Genomic DNA, 19,317 nt, shown 5'->3' with positions numbered 1-19,317 from the left:
TAGACAATAAATTTGTTATCAATTTTTTAGTATTACTATTTATTGTATTTAATACAAAAAAATATTTTTATATCTTTATGTATTTTAATATGAAGGTAGGAAATTTTGAATTGCTTAATTTATTTAATAAAAATTTCAAGTGAGTCAAAAATATATTTATTGATATACTGATTTGACACTTTTTTGTAGAATGAAAAATTAATTTATCTACCAATTAAATTATTTTACATTAATTTAATTATTGTCAATTTATGTAAAATTATACTTTATAAAAACATCAATATAATAACTAGATTGATAAGATTTACCCATTAGTAGTAAATTATTCAACACACTTTATAACAATACTTGAGAAACTTTATTTTTATAATAGTCCTACATTATATTATTGATATTTTATTTATTATTTTATGGTATCCAATTTAATATTTCATTTTAATTTATAAGAAACTATTTGATTGATTAGTATTAAAATTTTAAATTTTCATTAAATTTAAAGGGTAATAATGATGGATATATGTGGTATTAAAATGTGGTGAATCTGATTCTCCAAAAAATTAATTAAAAAAATACTAGACACTATAAAAACGTGGAGAAAGATTGTATAATGTAAAGGGGTTAAGGTGATTGTAAACTTGTGAGTAGATTTCCTCTCTCTCTCTCATGTCATCTCTTGGTTTTTGATACATAATTAAGTGTATATCCATCCCTTAACCCATGTCCTTTGTCTTTTGTATGAGCATAGATAAAGCCCGTGAAATGGAAGGCAACACTAAGGGAAACACTGATGTCCCTTCTTCTCATATGGCTCCATCTAAACCCCTCTTGGTGCCCGGTTCACCATATCTATTTGGTGATCAAAATGAAAAATACATGGTAAAGAATGGTACAATTTCTAGTGCTACCATTGACGACAACTCCACTTCAATAATTTACCAATCCCAAGGAGCAAAACCATTTTGAGTCTTAATAATGACCAATACATGGATCCGAAGCTCAAGCGGTAAATTTATTTAATATTTTTTTCTAGTTGAAGGTTCACCTTTCACAATCATACGATTTTTTTCTCATTTTCTTGTTTCAACTGTGAATTTTAACATGTCACTTAAAAAAAATATCGGTATTATTTCCTACAGGATTGCAAATCGACTGGCAGGACAGAGATCAAGAGATAAGAAAGCACAATATTTGGCCAATTTGGAGTTCCAAGTTAAGGCCTATAAGGTGATTCATGTTGTTTTCAGTTTATATTTTTTGTTTAATGAATTATGTTTGTGTTTTTGGGCCAAGGTATGTTATGTTATATATGTGAGTGTGGGTGTGTGTAGACTCAAATAGCCAATCTTCGGCAGCAAGTTGAATCCTATGAAAATCAAAAGCTCTTGATAATTTCGGAGAATGAGAATTGGGTCGTGAATGTGAAACTCTTAGGATCAAAACGTTACTCACAGAAGGTGAGTTACATTATTACTGTAGTTATTATCCCAATCTCTTTTTTTTTTTGATAATTCGTTATTATCCCAATCTCTGATATAGGCACACGAAATTTTGAACATTAACATGTATTTAACATTAATGTCAATATTAATATTTGATTATTTTTTCTTTTCAGTTGAAATTCAGAAGAACATGGCTGAAGTGAATATGCTGAGGAAACTCCATACCATGCAGCTTGAGTTGATGCAAGAACTGAAGTTTTGTAATACTAGTCTCACGCCAATGCTCAATGGTCAAGTCTCAAATTATGATCCTAACACTTCTCAAGGTGAGAGCATGTTAAAATTTATCTACAAAGAAAATAAATTTTTGAACTATTTTTTATTCAACATACAAGGTTCAGTTAGTGTTAGAAACATTATTGAATATGAACACAGTAAGAGGTTAATGATTAAAATAACAAAGAAAAATATTCAAATGTTTAATATATTTTACTTGAAAAATAGAAGGCACCGCTGGCATTTGTCTTTCATTTTAAGTAAAGACAATTAAAATTGGAAGTGATATTGAGGAAAATGCTTACTTATCATTTATCTTGGAAACTGATGTTATCACACCTCCCATCATGGAAAGTGTGAGGAATGGGGTGGGATATATTGGAGAAAGATAGAAAATGAATGAAAGAAAATAACAAATGAAAATTATGATAACTCATGGATGATGTAAATGAAGGGAGGTATAGACTAATAGGAGATAAAAGGAATGTGATAGAAATGTAACACATGTGAGAATGTAAGAAAACTTTTGTCATCTTCTTTCAATATTAATGTAAGTATACCCTTTAGGGTTCATTTGATAGTCAGAATAAGATAAGAGCATGATAAGATAGATAATTGGATAAAGACAGGATATGATAAGAGCATGATAAACTCTTATCCTATCATGTGTTTCAGGTGTAAAGGATAGTGATAGGATATAATATAAACAGTGAAAATACAAATTTTCCTTTATATAAACAATACAAATATTTTAAAAGATTAATTTTCTAAATTAACTTTTTTTTTAAATTGATTATTCTATTAAATTATTTTATTATATTTTTACAAATGGGCCTACTTTTTAAAATTATAATTTTTTTATTAATTAGCGTATTTTAATTTTTTTCCCTGAAGAGAGCCTATTTTAATTAAAAGTTTTGACCAATTGGTTTTAACTTAGAAGTAACAAGTGATAAAAAATAATTAAAATTAAAATCATAAATTATTATGTAAGTAGAGAAATAGTTTTAAATAATAGCAACTAATGATATAAAATTTAATCTATATTTACTACTAATAAATAAATATTTATAAGTGAGTAGCCTATTTCATTGTTATTGAATGGCAATTTTTTATTTTTATTATAATAAAAATTAATCTAAACTAAGTAGAAGCAAGTGAAAAATGATAATTTAATTATTTTATATGAGAAAATTCAATATTTTCACCACTAATAAATTAGTTAATTTTTAATTAAATTTATGAGTAATTGAAAATTTTAACTTAGCAATAACAATTAGTATTTGATAAATTAGTATATAACTAAAATTTATATTTTGATATTTATTAATTAATATTATTATGAATTATATTAGCTATAAATATTGAAATAATTAAATTTAGGGTTACAGTATAAAATTTACACATGATGGACAGAATATGATAAGGACAGGATTGTGTTATCATATCCTACCAGCGCAACAAACAACAGATAAGAGCAGGATATGATTGCACTATCATATCCTATATGCTTATTATGTTCACCAAACGGATCCTTAGATTCTTATCTCTAAGGGTAGCTCTCTCATGCTTTTTTGTATTTGGAATTCTCTCTCCAATTACTCGGATGTGGTGCAGGCGAAAGACCTACATAAAAGTAAAACTTCTAAGAATTGAAATTTTAATTTAGGGGTTCAAATAACCACTTTAAAATGATAATCTTTAAATTCTCTCATGCTTTTTATTCACTTAGAGGATTGGGATGCCCTTTACTTATGAACCACTAAAACCTTAATTTTAAAACTCATTATTAAATGTTATAACATGACACTAGTTTATACTAAACAATAACATATTTATTACTTGGATTAATTGCACTTTTGGTCCCCCAACTTTGCTCTTCCTGCGAAAATCGTCCCCCAACTAAAAAATTTAGAATTTTGTTTTTTCTAGAATTTTGGGTTTGAAGGTATGAAGATAATTGAGAGGAAGAAGATGAAGAAAGAGATGAAGATGATGAAGTTCATGTGTTTTTTATTATTTTTTTATTTTTTACCCAGAAAACGTTAGTTTTTAGACAGAAGTGTAACGACGGACCGGTTTTGCAACAGAGTGTAAACGTTGAGGATGGTTTTTGTTAATTTTTTAGTTGGGGGACGATTTTCACAGAAAGGACAAAGTTGGGGGACCAAAAGTGCAATTAAGCCTTATTATTTATGGTTAAGAGCAACAATCAGGAGGGTGTGGAAACAAATTTCTATTTGTAATGCCCCCGCTAAGAAAAAGTAATTTTTTTAAATAAAATCATAGGTAAAATTTATAATACTTAGACCATCTCCCCTTCTCTCTTTTTTCCTGTATATATTTACACACATACAATATATAATTTATATTGAAAACATGTATTTGTTCTTCCCCTAATTTAAATAATTTTGAATCCATCTTTGACTGTATTTTAAATTAAAGATTACTTATTTAGTAAATTCAATTGAAATATATGAAATCGGCTTAAATAATTTTTATCAGTTCACCACCTTTGGGAGGTAAATGTTTCAAGTTTGATTATGATTATGAAAATTACTATCTCAAACAATAAAAATTTCACATCGAGCCACTCATATATTGTTATATATATTCCCTATTTCAGGCTCTCTTTCATTGCAATTTTTTTATTATATAGTATTAAATAGTGGTCTATATTGCACAATTCTCTCTCTGATATATCTATCAGTCATATATTTTTGTTATTCTAATTTAAAGTTTCAGGAAATGGGGAGGAAACTTTTGGCATACCAGCAACTCAAAACCATATGTGAAAAGGTGTTATTCAGGTTGAGCATGAAGGGAACCTTAATTTAGCCAACCACTTCAAACTGGTGGATATTTAGATCCAAAATGATATGAACCCTAATCTTAAACGTCACTTTACAAGGAAGTAATGTTTAAGTAGAGTTCATGTCATGGATGGTTCTGTGGTATGCATGTGTTATGACTTATGCATGCTTGATTTATATTTCATTTTTGGACAATGCTTACATTTTGCTTTGGTAACATAGGAAAAATGACAATGCCTACATTTAATTAAAGCTTTTAAGCCATGTTTTAAATAATATAAATAATATTTCTCTATTTTATGCATGATTTTCAATATGTGACTTGAAATTGATTTGACGAATGTGGAGCTATGTAGTTGTCGGCATAGTTGTGGCTCACGACTAACAATTGTGGAAGATCATTAAATATAGTGTATTTATAGAAAGAGTTCATAAGTTAAGTTCTTCATTGATTATATTTTTATGTGTTTTTATGTTTTACGAGTTGATGATTAACATGCAGTTTTCATTTAAAATACAAGATTAATATGCAATTTTAATGTTTATAGAATGCATGTTTCATTCTTTCATAAAAAGTTAATACTTCTGGCATAATCGTTGATGTTGCAAACGATTCAGCTCAGCCTTACTTCATTTCATCTTTCTCCATGGATCTAGAATTGATGAACAACTTCAGCTTTGTGAGAACTCATGTAGAAGATGCACTTAAAGACCAATTGAGAATGCTCTGCCTCAATTAGTGCACTCTACTTCTTTTTTTCTCTTCATCTCATCAATGTGAATTTGACACTGTACTCTTCTTCCTATTTGAATTTGACTCTTAACCTCATGATCTTCTCTTCTTTCTATTCATCTCTCCGAATTTGACTCTTTGGCTCATTTTCTCTTCTTTTCAGTGTCACCAACTTAGATTGGTTGCTCATTTGACAATTTCCTCAATCGTTGCTCTTTTCTCCATGATCATCAACCTTTTGATCATTTCTCGCTGATCATCACTCTTTTTCAACAACTTTCTCTTTCTACAACATATGTGATACATACTAAGTCTTGAATATATGACCATTACAAGGTGTGAGACTTACTGTATGTAGTGGACGTTAGAGAGTTGAAACTAGTTATTCTGACCACACATACTTGAGAGCAAGTCTTCCGATTTGTTTAGGGGGATGGAGACTTTTGGTGCCGTTGAGAAATGTTTTTGAGCATATCATCGCCCATGATAGTTGTAGGATGTACTTGGTTGCTTGAATTCAACTTATCATGTTTAGGCTTGATTTGAATTTGGTTTAGCCTCTTAATCATTGAAGCTAGTGCTTGATAGGACACTTCTTCTTTCGGTTCATAAATATGCTTCATAGCTTCGGTTGATGTGATAACTCTGTCCTTTGATTTGTTCTTCTTTGTCAGACTCAACTAGTCACATGTTAGCAAGCATAATGTGTTACTTCTAGTTGCTTGCTTTAGTTTCTTTTTCAACCAAACTATTTCTCTTATGGCTGCTTGACTATTTATGGTTTTGATTCCCCTTGAGGTAGAATCATTTCATATAGGAGTGAGCTCAGATAGAGACTTCTTGGATCATTGTGATAGTGGGACATTGAAACTTTGGACGATTCAAACTGTAAGTTTTGGCTTCTTGGTCTAGAAAGATTAGACGTTCATTTTAGAGACGATACAAGGTCTTAGCACATGTCAAAATTTCCTCGTTTGCTTCAGGTGATCAGACCATGAATATATAAACGATGTCAGATCGTGATTCTTATGGAATTGGCACTGACTTATAAACATTCCCTTGCAACGTTTTTCTTTCTTCAACATCCTTATCTTCTAGGCATATAGTAGATATTTGACGCTTATGTGATGATGCCTGAAAGAGTTGAGTTGTTGCTTTCATGTTGATGCATGAGACATACCATTTCAGGATGCATAAGATTATTCTTCATTGTCTTTGAGTTATCTTCAGACATTGATTGTTGCTTGTAGATTTCCGGAGTCTTCAGCGATGTTTGTGGACTGTAGACTGTTCAGCATGTGGACGATTCTATATCATAGCCTTTGTTGAGTTGAACTTGAAAGCTTTTGTTGACTTTGATTCTTGACCTTTCTCTTCAAACTTTGATGCTTATTGTTTACTTTTATTCTTCTTCATTCTTCATGTTGATCTCTCATACGAGCTTTGTCTTGATCTTCATTGTCTTATCTGGATCTTCATGTTCTTCATGTCGATCTTTGCTTTCTCGTGAACCTTTGTACTAGTCTTTGTCGTTTTGATATTGTCTTCACTGCTTTATCTTGATCTTTAGTCTTCATGTTGATCTTCTATACGTGCTTTGTTGCTTTGTCTTAATATAGATATATAGAAATAGTTTCCCTTAGCTCTTATTCTCCAAAACATTAAAAAGTAATTTAAATCATCACATTTTTTATTGAGTAGACCTTCGGCTGGATTCAAGTTTTTTTTAAAGGGCCCGTCAAGAAAAAAGTTTTTTTAAGGGCGGTTTGACTAAATTTACAGAATTATAAATGTTCGACAAAAAAAAGAATTATAAATGGAAATAATAGTTAAATATAACTAATATATTTTTTTAAAAGAATATAACTAATATTTTAGTAAATCTTATGGGAAGAAATTTAATTTAAATACTAAACTAATCTCTAGTTTGTTTTAATTTATCAATATTTTTGGTTTCCCAAAAATACATCATAAGCGTTAATTTCCCGGGCTCCAATATCACGTTGGCAAGTCTCTTCCAACAAATCTTTTTTCATACACACCGTCAATAAATATATTGATATCAATTTAAACAACTTATTTATCGATTTTTTAAGAGGTTTTTATCTTCAGATAAATATATCGATATCAATATTTTAAATTGAAGCTCCGAAATTATAACTCAAGTGGTAAAAGTTAAATGACATATCAATTAGGTTGGGAGGTTCATGATCAATTCCTGCCTGGTGCAATTTATCTTTCTAATATACTTAAAAATATAGTACTCCCTCCATTCCTATATATAAGTCACAAATAACTAATTCTCTTAGATTAAGAAAAGTAGTTACTAGTAATAAATTTGTAAAAAAAATGATTTATTTTCCTAGATTACCCTTATTTACTTTCTTATGATTTTCTCTCTCCAAATTAATACTTCTAAAGTTTATCATCTCTTTCATATTAAATATGAGGGTGAACTTGGAAAAAATTATTTAATACTTCCTAGATATTAGAAAGTGACTTATATTTTGTAACAAAAAAATTTCAAAAAAATGTGACTTATAATAGGGAAGGGAGGGAGTAGTACTCAATAATTTAATTCTTTAGGATCTGGAACGAAATTGTTGGGCACAGAAATATAGTTCCTTTGTCCCATTTTGCAATTTCGTTATCACTCATGATGGGCGGTTATACTAGTAGCTAGATTTGTTTTTATATTTTTTCCTCGTTTGACTAAATACGGAAATAAATAATAATAATTAAAAAATTGATTTCATCACTGAAGGACGGTGGGTACAGTGAGAGAGAGAGAGAGAGAGAGAGAGAACCGTCTATTTCTGCAAAAGAGAGTTGAACAACAACTTGAAGTGCAAGTTGACACACTTTGGTGTAAAACCAACGTTAATTCGAACAACAAAAACGTGGGTCCATCTGGGTTTTCTCTGAAACTGCTGTTTTTGGATGCAAAATGTGTTTTTTTTTTGTTTTTCATTCCTTCATGAAGCTTCTCTGAATCTTTTCAAGTGAGAGCAAATGGGTAAGAGAAAGTTTTGTTTTTTCATTGTTTTGCTAGATTCATTTTCATTTTCTGTTTTTTTTACTTTTTTGATGTGATTTTGATTAGATGTCTTCATTGGTTGTTTCTTGTTTGGTGGTTTTGTTTGTTTTATTGTGAAGTTCAAGTATAATAATAGGTAGAAACCCTAGATTTGTTATCTTGGGTTTATGTATTGAGATGTTGTTGAATGGCTTCTGTAAGTTCTGTTTTGCTTTTTTGGTGAAGTCTGCCTTGACCAAAGTTGCTAAATAAAATTTAATTTTTTTTTTAATAACTAGCTGATTTACCCTGCAGCTTACTTGTTGAGTTTCTTTCTTCTGATATGGTCAAAATCTTACAACACTTTAGGATCAATGCTTGATCTACTGATCGAGCGAAGATCATATAAGTTTCTAGAATTATAGTTCCAGGACTAGATGTGTTATTTGTGATTTTTTTGTTGAGAGATTACTGATCTCTGTTATGTTCTGTCATTCAAGTCATGCTCCAGAGACATAATAGCCCTCTAGTCATGAACAGGAAGTTATAGTTGTTCACTAAGTAGGATCACTCCACAGCCCCAGATCCATCAAAGTTATTTATTACGTTAAAATTTGTTAATCTAGCAAAAGGTGGTGCATTGAGTAGGTTTCTATAATTGGTCCTACATTTATTTTTGTCCACGACCGTGACATCCAATGATGCATGGACACTTCGTGTGTGTTTGTATTTACGTTCAAGTTGGCCAAAAGAACATTCACTCCAATGAAACAAGAGACATGGATTGGCCAAAAGCACATTCATGAAGACCTCTAATTGGACTTTACAATTTTTTCTTCAATTTTTTGAACTGTTATATTATTACCGACAAGAATTAAGAATACTGCAAGAGTTTGATAAATGATGGTATTTTATCATGTTTACAATGACTCTGGCTAATTTATAAAATATTGATTCTCACTTTTGATTCAAGATTTGTGTTCCGATAGAAATTTTATCCTGCTAATTTGTGTATTTAGTATGGTCACGTCATGTCTTATAATTTTTTCAATTTTGAGTATCCTCTTGTTCTTTTAGCACCATATCCGTGTCCCTATTGTATCCATGCTTTCTGGGTGACATCTTGTTGCATGTTTATTTATTGCTTAAAACTGACTTAATTCCTTTGTGTTTACAGGGCAATCGCTTTTTATTTAATTTGTAATTTGGGAGGAAAAGGTCCTATAGTTCTTGAGATTTTCCAAGATTGCAGATGCTGCTTCAAATTTCTATATAGTGACTAAAACTGCTCAATTACATAAAGTCTGGAATTTGTTTTTGACAAAAACTTTTAATGAATTCGTCTTTTATGAAGAAAAATATGAAGTGAGTGGAACAATCGAGATCCCAAAAAAGCTTCAATACAATAGCATGGATCCTAGAAATGAATACCAGCCTGGATCACAGTCAATTGTGCACGACTATCTGGATGGCCTTCATACTAGTAGAAGACCAACTGAACCCAATACATCAGAAGTTAAACCTGTACTTCATTACTCCATGCAGACGGGTGAGGAATTTTCTCTTGAATTTATGAGAGATAAGGTGAATCTCGGGAAGCCTGTTTATTCCAATGTCGGTGATTCCAATTATACAACAGGCTATATGGAACTGAAAGGCATTTTAGGCATCAGTCATGCAGGATCTGAGAGTGGATCAGACATTTCTATGCTATCAAAATATCCAAAAGAGTTTGACAGAAGCAATTATGGTTCAATTCGTTCAATACCAAGAACTTCACTGGATCCGGACAATAGACAGTTTGTGCATAGTTATGGCTCTTCTGGAGGCTATGGTTACTCAACAATGATGATGAAATTTCTTTGCAGCTTTGGTGGTAGAATACTGCCACGGCCAAGTGATGGAATGCTGAGGTATGTTGGAGGCCAAACACGTATTCTTCGTTTAAGAAAAGACATATCTTGGCAGGAGCTCATGCAGAAAGCTTTCCTCATCTATAATCAAGTTCACGCAATCAAATATCAGCTCCCAGGGGAAGAACTTGATGCTTTGGTATCTGTTTCATGTGATGAGGATTTGCAGAATATGATGGAGGAATGTAATCATCTACTAGATAGAGAAGGATCGCAAAAGCTTAGGATGTTTTTGTTTTCAATAAGTGATTTGGAGGATGCTCAATTTGGTCTCAGCAGCATGGGTAATGATTCTGAGATCCAGTATGTTGTTGCTGTTAATGGCATGGACTTGGAATCAACAAATAACTCAAATGTGATTGGTGTTGGCTTTTCAGCAAGTGATGTAAATGAATTGGACTGGCAAAATACTGACAGGGAGGCTAACAGAGTTGCTGTAGAATCCACAAGTGCCGTCAATGCTCCCGTGCCAAGCAATTTCAACTCATCAATGGCCACTCAGTTTCCGCAACCACAGCTACCACCTTCCTCAAATTCATTTGAAACTTATCCACTGTTTTACGGTGATCCAATGATGCACCATGGGGAACCTGGTGGTCAATATCTTATTCATCATGGTCTTAATCCTTATCATAGACCTGTTATTGGAGACACTCCTATTATAATGCCTCCTCATATGCTGATTAATCAACGAGGGGTTTTGAATGAGGGCCATCCACCTAGTGGATTACAAGGACAAAATTCAGAAATACCAGCAACATTGGTGAGAAAGATGGATGATAGTTCAACTCAACAAGGAAGTGACCCTGGGAAGGTTTTACCCTCAGAAACTCAATCAGCTCCTGCACAACTGTTTGATGGTTACTTAAAAAATAATTGTCCTGAAGCATCAGTTGTTCCGGAAGGGTATTCAATACCTCCAACAAAAATGGACCCGCTCCGAGATTATGAAGAGGTTTCTTCTACATCTAGCAGCACATTTGGTCCTGGTTATGTTGATCCCCCCTCTAATAAAGTTGACTGGAGTTGTCTTCACCCTCCTCCTGTTCCTAGAAGAGTTTACTATTCAGAAAGAATTCCTAGGGAGCAAGTAGAATTGCTGAATCGGTCCTCAAAGTCGGATGATGCACACAATTCTCAGTTTCATGTTTCAGATTTACTTTCTGATACCAACCCACCGGAGTCTGTAACAGAATCCAGTGGAAACTTGCATGATGGAAATCTGTCTAATTTAACTGAGGAAACAGAGACTTATTTTAAAGATAATAAATCCGTCCTTGATGAGACAAAAGAAAGTAAAACAGACTTTCCTACCTTGCACCAGGTTTCTTCTGTTAGGCACCATGATGATCCCGCATCCTATCTTCCAGATGTTGATTGGGGGGATACCTCTGTGAAAGAATCTAATGACGCTTCTAACATGCAAGCACCACCTGTTCCTTTGAATGGGTATACAACTACAAAAGATGATTCTCAACATTTTCCGTCAAATGTCGTTTACAAACAAGCACAAGGTGACATTCTTATTGATATTAATGATAGATTCCCACGTGATTTGCTAACTGATATCTTCTCTAAAGCAATACTAGAAGAAGATCCCTCTGGTGTACATCCATTGGCCTCAGATGGAGGGGGCCTGAGCATAAACATGGAAAATCATGATCCTAAACGGTGGTCTTATTTTCACAAATTGGCTCAAGATGGGATTGGTAATGTGTCTCTTCTCGACCAGGATCATCTTGGTTTTTCACCTGCAACAGGAAAAGTTGTCGGGGATAATGGAGCTCAACATGTTAGACCTTTAACAACTGATGAAGTCTCTCTAAACCAGGCAGAGTCCCACTTCAATTTAGGTGAAGAAAATCAGGAAGATGTACATGGAAGGATTGGAACAGAAATCCCTGTACCGGGGTCAAATTATGAACATCCCCAAGTAAATGACACTGACAGTGTGCAATTTGATGCTATGATGGAAAACTTAAGAGCACGAGATTCAGAATATGAGGTATGATTTTAGTATTTTTTTTGTTTCAGTATCTTTATGAATATCTTCTGACTGAAGTTCTTATTACTTTAACATAGGTTGGTAAGTTTGAAACAAGGAGTACTAGTCTACCCCCTCTTGATCCTTCTTTAGGAGATCTTGATACAAGTTCCTTGCAGGTAAGATGTTCATTCTTTCATGGGCAATATCTCTTCTGTGCTGTGATTTTGGTTCTGTTTGGTTTTTGGTTAGTAGGGGGTGTTAAAGAGGAATTTTTGTAAGTTCGTTGTTGGTTATCTGACTTCTGTAAATGAAGCTGTCTTGCATGTGTATGAGTGCTAATAAGCTTATGTTTGAGAATAACATGTTTTGCTGTTCTAATTCTTAATAATTTATGTAGTAACTGAGGTTTGATTAAGTTGACTTCAAAAGTTCAAGTTAGCAGTGGATTTCGATGCTTGCAATTTAGTCATGAACATGACTCAATCATGTTTATATATTCCCTCTTACCAATTTTATTTAGCTAGTGGATTTTTTTCTAAGTGTGGGTTGAGAAATAGAAGTTATGTAAGATACTGATGGGCTATTTGAAACTAATAACATTATTTGAGCAAGTGTTTCTTTGACATGTTTTGTATCTGTAGCGTATATAGATGAACAATACATTTTATGGACAATTCAATCAAGGTTTTCATCATGATAAATGTGTGTGGGACATTTTTCCTGTTCTCATTGACTCTGGGAAGCACTTCTGTGATGCTCTAGCTGTTTTCATATATCTTCACAAATGTTCACAGGCTTCAGATGTCCATTCATTGTCTTCGCTGACACTGGCCTAAAAATCTTTTCATCTTTTCATTGTTCTGATGAATATTGTAGCTCATAAAGAATGAAGATCTTGAAGAGCTGAAGGAACTGGGTTCTGGTACCTTTGGGACTGTGTATCATGGAAAATGGCGAGGAACAGATGTTGCAATTAAAAGGATAAAGAAAACCTGCTTCACTGGTCGATCATCTGAGCAAGAGAGACTGGTAGTTTATAATTTAATTTCTATTGGACAGTATGCACTATCTCTATTATTTTTCCTTTTACCTTTTCCTTCTTATTGCACTTGCTTGAAAGTGCTTCAATGATAGTGAAATATTCTGGGACTCATGAGATGATATTTACTTATTTCCTTAGACTGTTGAATTTTGGCGGGAAGCTGACATTCTTTCCAAGCTTCATCATCCAAATGTGGTGGCGTTTTATGGTGTGGTGCAGGATGGACCAGGAGGAACAATGGCCACTGTTACTGAGTATATGGTGAATGGTTCCCTCAGACATGTATTGCTTCGCAATGATAGGTAACGCACACCAAGGAAGGGATTTTGCATTCTTTTTTTAGTTATATTGTTCAACCAATAGCCTAAGAATTAAATTGTTCTTTTCAATAATGTTTTTAAACCTCTATATAGTGCTTACCTTCAAGATTTATCAGGCTATAAAGAATGTTTGGTGATGAACCTTCAACGTTGCACTGATGGATTTGACTATTGAGAATCCTAGCATGATTTTCCATTGCAGGTATCTTGATCGTCGCAAGAGACTGATAATTGCAATGGATGCAGCTTTTGGAATGGAATATTTGCACTCAAAAAACATTGTGCATTTTGACTTAAAATGTGACAATTTGCTTGTGAACTTGAAAGATCCTTCACGGCCAATATGCAAGGTATTTAAGCTGGGATTTTACCTCCTATTTTGTGAACTTAAAATGTTCTGTTTTTAATAAGAACTTCAGACTTGAGAAGACTAAGAAATTTTCTTTTCCAGGTTGGTGATTTTGGCTTGTCAAAAATTAAACGAAATACCTTGGTCTCTGGTGGCGTGCGGGGAACTCTACCATGGATGGCTCCAGAACTGCTTAATGGTAGTAGTAACAAGGTCTCAGAAAAGGTAGAATTTTAAATTGTTTAAATAAAGTGCTTTACTTTTATTCCATGATGAAAAGTTGAAATTTAAGTTAGTAGCTGATTTGTATCGATCTCTCTTCAAGATGTTGAAATAGCATTTATATCCCGTTTGGAACCCGTTTCATTTTTCATAAAGTGTGTTTTGGTTACTTTTTGTGAAGAAAAAGTGTCTTGGGATGCGTTATTTTCCCGTCTTCATATTGGTAACCAAACAGGGCGCCTCAGTTGGCAAAAGACTCTTTTACTAGTTTTTAGTACTCAGTCAGGACTTCCGTTCTACATCTCACCTTGGAGATGAAATTTATACAAAATAATTTTTGCTTGAGCCTTTTAAACACACAAAATTTCCTATTTATTTCTGTTTCTACTCCTAGATATCTTCTGTTTGTAAGTGTTAGATCTTTGCCCCCCCCCCCTCTCCCCTCTATTGCTTGCATGTGTTTGTTATGTGTAATTCTACTAAGTGTAAAACTGTTAGTTAGTTATATCTGTTAGGTATGCATAGCTGTCAGCTAGTTTGAGTCAGTTTCAGATTGTTGTGCTTGTGTTATAACTTATAAGTTACTGGTAGCTTTGCAACTCTATAAATATAGTGGTGCACACTGTAAAATGAAGTTTTCGATGAATCACTTTCGTTTAGTTTCAGAATCCTCGCTTCCCTATGCACAATTCTATGTCAATAAGGGATGCTTGAAAGTTTCACCTCTCACTAATTTTTTGGACAGAAATGTCTGAAACATGAAAATATTTCAGTTTGTAATCCTTATTTATCTCTTATAATTCACCTTCTTGTTGCTTGGAGTTATTGGTTACTGATCATAGAATTCTGATTTGTAGGTTGATGTGTTCTCCTTTGGCATAGTACTATGGGAGATTCTTACCGGGGAGGAGCCATATGCCAATATGCACTATGGTGCAATCATAGGTGATTTTTTTTCTTATTCTCTGCAGCAAAGCCTAAACTGCATTCTTGTTGTGTCCTATTTAGATATGTTTCTACTTTTCTTCTTTTTAAGAGTATTAGGAAAGCTTTTCTGTGGTCCTTGGTGGTGAGTGAAGAATCACTTTCATCCCAGAAAGATATAGGGTCTGTCACTTCATCCCCTACTAAGGAAATAAGCAAAATAGTCCTTGAAAGATGAAACCAAATTTAAATTTAATCTTTCAGGGACTAAAATGGGTTGTCATTTTTCAACTTTCAAAGATTTATATTGATCTCAATTTTCATCTTTCAAGTACTACATAGATCGTTTTATATCTTTCTGGGACTATTTTGCCTATTTCCATCTTTCAGGGATTAAGTTGACCGACCCCATATCATTTAAGGGAAAAAAGGACCATTCACTCCTTTTTTAGCTATAACCTTACCAGCTCTTATGAAATTGGCAATCTAAGTTGAGATTTTGAAATGTTTGGAAAGTTTGACATTTCAAAAGAACTAGCATATATCAGATGAAAATTTGGTATGAAAATCTAGGCTTTACACCCAAGCATCACCTTAAAGATGTGTAAGGCAAAGGAAAATATGGTTTTTATGTAATAGGCTAAAGAAAGACACATTTATCAGTCTTAGAGTATTGTGTCAAATTGCTAGCTTTTGGGGTAGAGTTAGGCCTAAACCAAAATCTAAGATTTCTAGTAGCTGCATTTTCCTTTTCAAATTCATGAAGGCTCCTGTGGCAGTTACATGATACAGGCTATTATTATTAACTCCTCTCTTCCCTTGTAGGTGGGATTGTGAATAACACATTAAGGCCAACAATCCCAAATTATTGTGACCTTGAATGGAGAACACTAATGGAGCAATGTTGGGCACCAAATCCTGCAGCTAGGCCATCCTTCACAGAAATAGCTAGCCGATTACGTGTGATGTCTGCAGCAGCTAGAGAAAGCAAAGCACATGGCCACAAAGCATCACCTAAATGATTGAAACAGATACTGGTTCTCCTTTTCCATCCTCTTGTACCACTATTATTCATACTGATAAAACTTATTCATTGAATGGTCCTCCAAGGAAGTATTTTATTACCAAGGGGGGCAATACTACAACAACAGAAACAAACCAAACCATTTTCCAGTCTAGGTGGGGCTATCTGGTCCTATACTTTATATTTTATTGTATTTTTTTTTTTAATATTCCAATACTTGTTTACATTTTTGTTGTCCACTAAACTGTTGTAATGCAATTTAAAAATCATCATTTTTGTTTTTGGTTGAATGCCTGTTTTTAGGACTTGATTTTTTTTCCTCCTTTTTTGGCCTTTTGCTATCACTCCATTGTCTTGTAGCCATGGCTTGAATTTCATGTGTAAATGGCCAATTTCACATTTGGGTGCTCAATAATAAGCAGTTAACTAAAATGGAATTGCAGAATTAGCTCCCTATAAAGTTGTATACTCATTGCTATAGTAATCATTTACGTGCTTTAGCTTGGTTTGATATTTTTATTATCTATTTTTATCTAACCTTTTGGTTTTGATCTATCTTTTGCCACGTGGGATGCTTAATTAGAAAGTAGCTGAATCAAATGATGTATTGTGAACATTTAGAAACGAAAAATAGTAAATTTCAAATAAGAAGGCCTGTTTGAAAATTTTTGCTTCACTTAATTGGATCAGTAACCATACTTAGTGCGTAGGCGAGGGACCAGTCACCAGTGTTACGGTCTATAAGTGTTATGGGCTATCAGCTATTTGACAAAAATATTGTACCACACTTAAAAGAGCCTGAACCAATTATGAGGTTTCCAAAACTTGAACTAATTTTTAAGAACCAAACGGGCTATAATTTCATATTTCATGATCCTAACCTAAAAGAATTTCATATTCATGGCTAAGTTACAATTTTTGCCCATGAAATAACGCGATTGTTTAATTTTGGTCTCATTTGTTCAAAACAAGTGATTTTGGATTCAAATCTAATGCGATTGTTTAATTTTGATCTTGTCGTTAATTTGATCTACATCAACGGACAGACTTAACTTATGTGTCATTTATGACGTGCACATTATGTCACTTAGATGCCACCTAACTTTAAAAAAATTACATTGTTAAATTTTAAGTGAATCATGTGACCTAGATTAAAGGATCTTTTCTTCATCTTCACACCATCCATAGTCGCAAACCAAAAGTGGGAGAGAAGGGAGAAGAGCTTCCGTTGCAAGCCAGAGCCGAAGAAACCATAGGTGAAATCAAGTGAATGTGATTCGTAGAAAGTTTTAGGGCACGCGAAGATCATTCAACGAGAGGTAGCATTCAAGCTTTGTCTGGGAGCACTATGAGCGATGTCATTGTTTGGAGAAGATTAATTTGTGATTATGGGGTTGAAGCTCTGCTTAGGACGTCATGGACGAAGGACAATTCAGGACGAAGATTCTATGGTTGTGGAAGGTATCAGGTAAAGTGAAATCTCTAACATTTATCCACATAAATGGCAGGTGGTAAGTGTTTACCACTATTCTATGGTGTGCCAACTAATTTTGGAAATAAAATTTCTTTCGAAAAGATATTTATTATATAAAAAAATTATACCCACATCCACCAATAATTATACATAAAAAACACAATTTTTCCTACGTATATTCCTTCATATTTTTCTTCGAATTTTACTTCGAATTTAGGCAAAATTGCCGAAAAGTTATTTCCTGTAAAAATATCTTAGAAAATAATTATAACAAAAAATATTCTACGGAGTTTCTTACGACGGTTTCCTTCAAATATTTTCGAAGCAAAATCATGAGCTCACGTAGCATTATTGCACATCCACCCTTTTTCAACAAATTGTCATTAAAATATTTTTAATTATGTTTTATAGAATATAGTAACAGTTAGCAGTAAGAATAAAAATTAAAATAATAAAACAGACAGAGGCAAATTTGGGATCTGCAGACTGCAGTGTTGGCCTTGGTTGGTTGATTCTCCACTCCTTTGACTATTTGCTGACACAGCAACTTTTTTTTTATTCCACAACAAACACACAGTAGAGCAACTCCAACGCTGGTTTCTTAGTCCAGCTGGAGTTGCTAAGAAATCAAGGGACAGTTTCTTTTGCATTGGAGCAGTTTCTTAATGGTTTCTTAATTCTCTGAACAGTGCCCAGAGTTCCTTCCACAAGGAACTTTGCTTTTGGTTTCTTAGCATTAAAAAAATATGATTTTCTCTCACCAAAACCCAACTGATTTCAGTGGGAAAACAACATTATGAAAATGAAGGCTAGAAGATGATCAAATTGAATAAAAAACATAACCCAGATATGCAGAACAGAAGAAGACATGAAATTGAAAAAAAATTATTATTAATTTTTTCAATATTACAGAACAGACCTAGAGAAAAAAAAAATACAAACAATGAAGTTCCAATCTTGCAGTGCATGTGTCAAAAGGGACCTCATTTCCTCCGATCTGGTGAAGTGGCCGGTTTGGGGCGGATCGAGGCTCTATAGTGACGGTGGTGGTTGTTTGGTGGCCGGGGGTGACTGCATGTAGTTGTTTGGTGGCGGTGGTTGTTGTTTGGAGGCCGTTGGAGAGTGTGCGTGGTTTTATGGGGGCGGTGGTGGTTGTTTGAGTGAGAGCGAGAGGAGAGAGCTAATATGAGAGGAGAGAGCGAGTGGGTGAGAGAGAGAGAGGAGGGAGAGGGGTGGAGATGGCCGGAGAAGGGTATAGCCGGAGATTGCAGAGGAAGAAGAGAAGAGGGGAGGAAGAAGAAGAAAAGGGGAGAAGAAAGGAGGAAGAAAGGGAGAGAAGAGGAGGCGTGAAGGGAGAAGAGGAGAGGAAGAAGAAGAGGGTGCGGCTAGGGTTATGGAGAGTGAGGAGGAAAAGAAGGTTTATATAGTGGGTGACCTGCTTAGCAGGTCAGCCCACCGTTATTGACCGGTTATAGCCGGTTTCTGCCCGTTTAGGGGTGGTTTAACCGGTTAGACCGGTTTTTTTTAAAATTTAATTATTTTAAATATTTAGTAAAATTAAATTTAAATTAAATTCGTATAAATATTAATTAAATTATTTTTAAGTTGAAATATTAATTTAGTATTAAATTTTAAATTTAAATTTGGTGAAAATAAATATTATTAATTTATGTTGTATGGTGGGACCCTTCAAATAGTAATTTAAGAAACTATGGGTTGGAGCAAAATCTGCTTCAGTTCCTTAAGAGTTTCTTAAGTCTGATGTGGCAGTACGGGCCCACCGGA

General features: G+C 33.6%; 1 protein-coding gene and 1 long non-coding RNA gene across 2 annotated transcripts; both read left to right on the top strand.

The window, feature by feature from the left end:
- Positions 1 to 1,134: 1,134 nt before the first annotated feature.
- Positions 1,135 to 1,756, top strand: LOC130748173 (uncharacterized). Its single transcript, XR_009022619.1, has 3 exons — positions 1,135 to 1,224; positions 1,329 to 1,454; positions 1,613 to 1,756. It is a non-coding gene; the product is annotated as an uncharacterized LOC130748173 (long non-coding RNA).
- A 6,297-nt stretch (positions 1,757 to 8,053) lies between these two features.
- On the top strand, positions 8,054 to 16,348 carry LOC130709558 (uncharacterized). The gene is made up of 9 exons (XM_057558944.1): positions 8,054 to 8,277; positions 9,455 to 12,195; positions 12,273 to 12,353; positions 13,054 to 13,206; positions 13,358 to 13,521; positions 13,742 to 13,889; positions 13,991 to 14,113; positions 14,968 to 15,055; positions 15,860 to 16,348. Exons 2-9 carry the CDS (start codon positions 9,688 to 9,690, stop codon positions 16,054 to 16,056), a joined length of 3,462 nt encoding a protein of 1,153 aa, XP_057414927.1. The 5' UTR covers positions 8,054 to 8,277; positions 9,455 to 9,687; the 3' UTR covers positions 16,057 to 16,348.
- Positions 16,349 to 19,317: the final 2,969 nt, after the last annotated feature.

The sequence above is a fragment of the Lotus japonicus genome, chromosome 3, assembly GCF_012489685.1.
Source record: "Lotus japonicus ecotype B-129 chromosome 3, LjGifu_v1.2".
Classification (NCBI taxonomy): domain Eukaryota; kingdom Viridiplantae; phylum Streptophyta; class Magnoliopsida; order Fabales; family Fabaceae; genus Lotus; species Lotus japonicus.
The sequence above is the reverse complement of the archived record's forward strand: the minus strand, read 5'-3'. Positions and strand labels throughout refer to the sequence as shown.